General features: G+C 40.1%; 1 protein-coding gene across 1 annotated transcript in view; it reads right to left on the minus strand.

The window, feature by feature from the left end:
* Window positions 1-4,851, minus strand: part of ATP2C1 (ATPase secretory pathway Ca2+ transporting 1) — a gene marked incomplete at its 5' end in the record, with an annotated part of 63,392 nt that extends 58,541 nt beyond the window's left edge. The window contains one exon of the mRNA XM_084260136.1: window positions 4,744-4,851. Coding sequence (XP_084116262.1) covers window positions 4,744-4,851 — 108 coding nt within the window. The remainder of the gene's footprint in view (window positions 1-4,743) is intronic.
* Window positions 4,852-6,000: the final 1,149 nt, after the last annotated feature.

Below are 6,000 nucleotides of genomic sequence, written 5' to 3' on the forward strand. Positions count from 1 at the left end.
GGTCACAGTCAGGACAGTGATTTGAAGGAAATACAGGTCAGTGCAACTCAGCATAGGTGCTGTTATCCAACTCTCATCACATTAATTTAGAAAGCAGTGATTAGACTGAGAACTCAAGACACACAATTATGTTTTCATGGCAGGGACCAGCCCTATTCCCAGGCCAGGGGAATATCCTGCCTGGTCTCCAGCAGTCTGGTGACCTCTGGTTGATTGACTTGTATAACGATTAAGCTGCAACAGGGATTCAACCACTACCAGGTATACAAGTCAAGGATTTTTCCAGATACATTTTCCAAGGTAGGGTTTGGTTTGGGTTTTGTTTTTTTTAAACTTGAGCAGTGACAACACTCACTGGAGCTTTCCCAGTGTGTGAAGTACTCATCATTGTTCTACCCTGCATGATCTCTTTGATGAAATGCTGCCCTTAAAGGCAGTTTTAATAGGATGCCTCCCCCCTTATCAGTCTTATTTTCATTAAGCATGTGGGCGTTAAGCATCTTTGAAACTCTTCTAGGCATGAGTTCCAGAGTTTCTGGGGAAGAGGGACAGATACAGCTCACTTCCTTCAGAAAAGAGGATAAAAAGGGTTCTGCCAAAGCAGCTGTGTTAACTGCTGAAGACATATGTACTCTCAATGCCAGCACAACATGCAAATCACTCCGTGCTGCCTGGGTTCTGGACTCCCAGAGCTCATTTGTTGGTTTCCCTCAAGGTTCAAACCCCTTCTGTTAATGCTTATGTATTGACAATATCACTCTTATGCATGAGCTGTTAGAAGTAGTATTTTAGCATTCATCTGGTGGCTAGTGTGTGGCTCAAAAATAATTCTAAAGAAGCTGTAAGAATTGTCCACTTACTGCTAGGATTCATAAGGAAAGCTGGTGGTTTCTCAGCACAAAATGATGGTTCCTCCATTTTCATTAACATTGGTCAGACATCCTTTGGAAGCTGATGGTAGAGGAAGAAAGTGCCCTGTGACTTCTTTCAGGAAAGAGTTTTATCCGTGTCCAACTGGCATTTTCAACAGGAAGTCTTAAGCTTAAGAGCCATGTTTTGGAAAGAGGTAACTTTAGAATACTCTTGAAAAGTCATTTCCTCAAATGCTAATCCAGCTACCCTCGATCTAACAACAAAGGCAAATTTTATTTCTTGCTTTGCCAAATTGAAAAATTACTTCAGGGAAGGGATATAACCCTCCCAACATATACAACATTACACAAGCCACATACATTGTATTTTATCCAAGTGGAGAGGCCTCTTAAACACCTTGAAATAATAGGCCTTTTATGTTCAACAAGAAAAATAACTGCCGTGTTTATAGCTGTACTATGGCTTTATCAGCAGGAGCAAACAAAGTTTTCAGATTTATATACTCAGAAACGGGGTTGACTGAGATTAGTCGGCCATGTCATTAAAACCACAAACCCATTGCATAGTCACTGAGGAAAAAAAAATCTTTAAGGGCTACTCAGCTGCTGTTTCGGGATTGCTCACAGTTACTTCCAAGGCTAAAATTCACAAGGCTTTGGATTTTCCAGCCCCCCACCTCAAAAAGAAGCAGTAACCAAATAAAAACATACTTTCTATATTCATTCTCTCTAGTGTCTTCCTTTCTATATCTTTTAAGATCCTTCATTCTCGTTTTTATTTGGAGTTTTTCTTCTTTTTTGAGTTAAGAAAAAATTTCTACTTCATCTGTCAATGACAGTTCCACATCCTAGGACACTGTCATTCATTTCCTTACTCAGGCTTAATTAATATTAAATGCCTCATACCTTCTAAGAACTTAATCATAGTCATTTTTATGGAAAAATACAAAGTAGATAATCAGATAAGAATTATTCTAAAAAAACCCCCACACATTCCCATAATAAATAGCCATACAGGTCTAGAGAACGGCCTCATTTAACCAGAATTACCTCCTAAACTCAACTATGCTGTTAAATGTTATTTACTCCCAAAGAAACTCTACCACATAGCCATTAAACACATTTTCATACCATTTCTATAAAGCACATCAAAAAGCTTTCAGATTTGGGGGCTTTAAAACATTCAAGGTTGAATTAAAAATAGGAGAGAAAAATCTTAAAGACCATACATAATTCCATTACTGGATCATACCGATACTCCATGAAGTCCATGCTCCCGGGCCTGCTGTGTTCAGTAAGGAATGATTCCAGAGGTGATCCAAGAAAGAAAACATTTAATATACTCCCAGCATGGAAATAGTCTTCCTAAACCACCCTGTATACCTGAAGCAATCAAGTTTATCCTTCTTAGTATAAGTCTGGATGTTCTTACCTATATACATCCTTCTAATCTCTTTATCTCTTGGATTCCATAAGGTTCTGCAGTAATTTCCAGAATCTCTCATTTCTGAATGATTTTTTCACAGCTTTATTTTTTGCTGAAATATTTGATGTCTCACGCTCTTCCTGAGGATCAGTTTCCATAAAGTTTCCAAGCAACCAGTAAACAGAATTTTTAGTTCTCTAGTTTCCAGAGTAAAATGCAACTCATTAAAGCGCGAATGCAACGCTGAGGTCAGATTGAAGCCATTACACTTATTTTAATGTTGTATTTCATTTAAAGTGTTTGATCAGTGAACAAGTCTCCTAGGGTGCGTGTCTTTTCTGGAAGATCACAGCGAGCAGCAGTTTCTCAACAAGCCTCATTACATTCACTGCATAATATCAGGCAATGTAAAGAGAATGAATAATAGCATCACATTGAGTTCATTTTATATTGATAAAGCTTTGTGTCTTGGGACTAACATGCTAATAACCATGTGAATGCTTGCTTTGATTAAATGGATTTCTTCCAGCAGTTTGGAGCAGCAGTGCCTGAAGTATATTGCGCTGAAGAGATTTGCATCCTTACACATACAGAAGCATTTCATTTTGCATCAAGTTACAGGTAGCTGCCTAAACCATTCAATCCCACCAAGTAACGGTCAAGTTATAACTGCTGAAGTTCAGCTCTCAGGACAAACCTTGACCGACTCAAAGTTATTATCCAGATAGCCCTGCACACATCCTTTGCTTGTGATGTGCGGTCACAGGGGTAAACAAGCAGCACGATGGGTGAACAGCTGACAAAAGCTCTATGAACAGCACATGACAATAGCACTGTTTGCACGGATCCATCAGCCCTCCCAAGCTTTAATCTAACACCCATCCAGATCAGGAATATGTGAATATCAAGAAAACCACGACAAAAACAAACCCTCAAAGAAAAAGAAAAAGCAGTTAGTCATCTACTGCTAATATTTATTAAAAGGCACTGAGCCAGTACTAAGCAAACAATCCCAAGGACTTACCCTGCTAGATAAAGGAATGTGATCCTCAGAAATAAAAAGCTTATTCTCAGTACCACGCAGGGCAACCTGCTGAGTTCAACTGCACTTCCCGCCCCGTAAGTGTTTTTAGAGTCAAAGCAGCAAATGTTAGTATTTGGTGAACATCAGCCCTGCCAACGTCAGACAAACCCAAGGAGAATGAACACGATGTTTCTCTAAGCATTTAGTGCTCAAGTTGTTAGCCATTGTATAAATATTAGGAGTAGGAAAGCAAATGATGAACATGACTGTACCAAACCAGGAAGAGCAGATTTCACCACCCCCCACCATTTATAGCCCTGGCACTTTTTTTTTCTTTTTTCTTCTTTTTTTCCAAAACAGATCACGTCAAAGGAATGTGCCTGCCTTTGCCTGCTGACCTCTCATTGAGAGAAGCATGTTATTCAACATCATTTAGCGTACAAAGGGAAAAGAAGTTTAACTGTTTCAAAGGAATGCAGAATTTCAGCTCTAGTTACAGGCTGCTTCCGAATGCTCGGCACATAGCTTAATGTTGAGCATATACTAGATGGAAGAGAACAGCTATTAGATGAAAAAGAACACCTTGTGAGCGATGGCCCCGTTCCAGACTCACTCCTCCTCCCCCCTCCCATGCTGAATAGTTTCCATTTCCTTGTAAAGCAAAAACTTCAAACAACAATTCTGTTTTCCTAAGGATATTCGTGCTGGGTTTAAGTCCAGAAATCATGATCTACCAAAACATTTAAGAAACTAAGTTACAAGCCCTACTGCCAAGAACTCAACCTTTTACTTAACACAGATTTACAAGACAAAGAGGGCAAATACTGACCAGCCCCTAGACCTAATCTCAGACTAATTAGCATCTCTTAGTAGAGACAAAGCCCTTACAGCACAGAGAACAGCAGAACATCGTGGTTATGGCTAGCAGAAAAGTTGAGAGGCAGAAGTCTGGTTCATTTAATGGAACTTATTTTCCTCAAATATAGACTCCCCTCCCCCCTTAGTGTAATGATTTAAGACTATCAAAATTAAATGGAAGTTTTACAGTTTCTTGAGCCAGCTAGGATGGACATGAGTGATTTATGAACTGAAATTACACTGAAAACAGCTCATGACAGCAGTGAAATATGGATTTTTGGGATCCTCAACAGACAGGCAATGACTACTTAAAAGCTTCATGGTCTGAGACCCCAATTGCTTTAAGCATCCAGTGATTTCCTCCGAGTCAAAAATTATTTGTTCTCAGGGCCAATTTTCTCAAAGTCACAAAGCTCTTATAAAAACTTGAAGATGCCATTACTCCTGGATAATGACATTTAGAAAACAGTGCAGCTAAACTACCGATCCTCTCCCTTTAAGATAATAGCTAGGTTACACACAGGGGTACAACTGAAGGAGGGTTTTTTTGAATTTGTTTTTACCTTTTCTTGAATCCTCTTGTCTTTCACTGCCGATACAAGTCTCCAAATTGCATGGGTAGGAAGCTTTATGAAATAGGAGAAGACAGACTTGTGCAGCAGATTATCCATAATTTAAGTGATTTCTATTACTGCACAGCTAAAGAGGCTTCCCCGCCTGGAGTCTGAGATCTGAATGCATGTTTTCAGCCTCTTCTCAAATTTCCATAGTCCTCAACAGTCGCTGGGTCCTTTTCTGCAGATCAACTAGTGAAAAAAAAAAAAACCAACCATAAAATCAAACCATCCGCTGCAGATCCTACAAGTGACCAGTGTTAAAGTGCCACAAGGGCAGCAGCATGAGCTGGAAGAACCGAGGGGCAGTTCTACCATATGCAAATCACTTCCCCAACAGCACTCTCTGATAACAATATTCTGCTGCAAAACTCCAACAGTAGTAACTACGTCCTGATTTTTCCTACCCCTCTCGCAGAGTAAATCCTAATGCCTCTCAAAGCTTGTTCAGCAGCAGCAGAGAGGTTTGAGAACTGCTGTTTCTAGCATATCCCCCCCCCTCCTCCTAAAGCTGTATTTCGTCAACTGCACTGTCTGATTTCACTTTTGTTTCGCACACAATCCTGTTACGTGGCTTTCAGCCAGATTAATGCTTTCTTTCATTCTCCGCTTTCTAAACTGGAACTCCAAGGCACCAGTTACAGGGCATAACAATGTAAGCCCAGATAAAGCTTAGCTTGCAATTGGAGCCTTTGCCTTGAGTCTTACCTGCAAGCTCCTTTCCTTTCAAGTCATTACATTTCTCTTTCCGGGAGCCCTTTTTGACTTCGTACCTTTGATCAGCAGACAACTAAGAAGCCTTTGCCTGGCTTTTGTAGTGGATGGAGAAAGCAGCAAAGCACATTTCCATCAGTTATCATCCCAAATTCTGGAGCTTTAGAGATATGAAAGTTTGGATTGGCTTCTCCCCCCTTTGTTGTTGTGGATCTTTTAAGCAGACAAGTCCCAGAGAGGAGCTGGGCTCTTATTACAGCAAGGAAATTCAGTCCTCACTGTAACTCCACAGCCACTGGAGACTAACTCAAAGTCTTTTAAGTCATTAGTAAGGTGTATTTCTGTCTATAATAAATTATTTAGAGCTTGGCTAATACTACAGAATTTGTCCTAAAGCTATTAAACACAGCTGCCAAAGACTAACCAGCCAGAGCAACGTTCTGGGCCTCCTGCACATTAGCATCTGTGGGAGGCAAAAGAAATAATTTCTTT

Source organism: Gallinula chloropus, assembly GCF_964237585.1.
Source record: "Gallinula chloropus genome assembly, chromosome: 2".
In the NCBI taxonomy this organism is placed as follows: Eukaryota; Metazoa; Chordata; class Aves; order Gruiformes; family Rallidae; genus Gallinula; species Gallinula chloropus.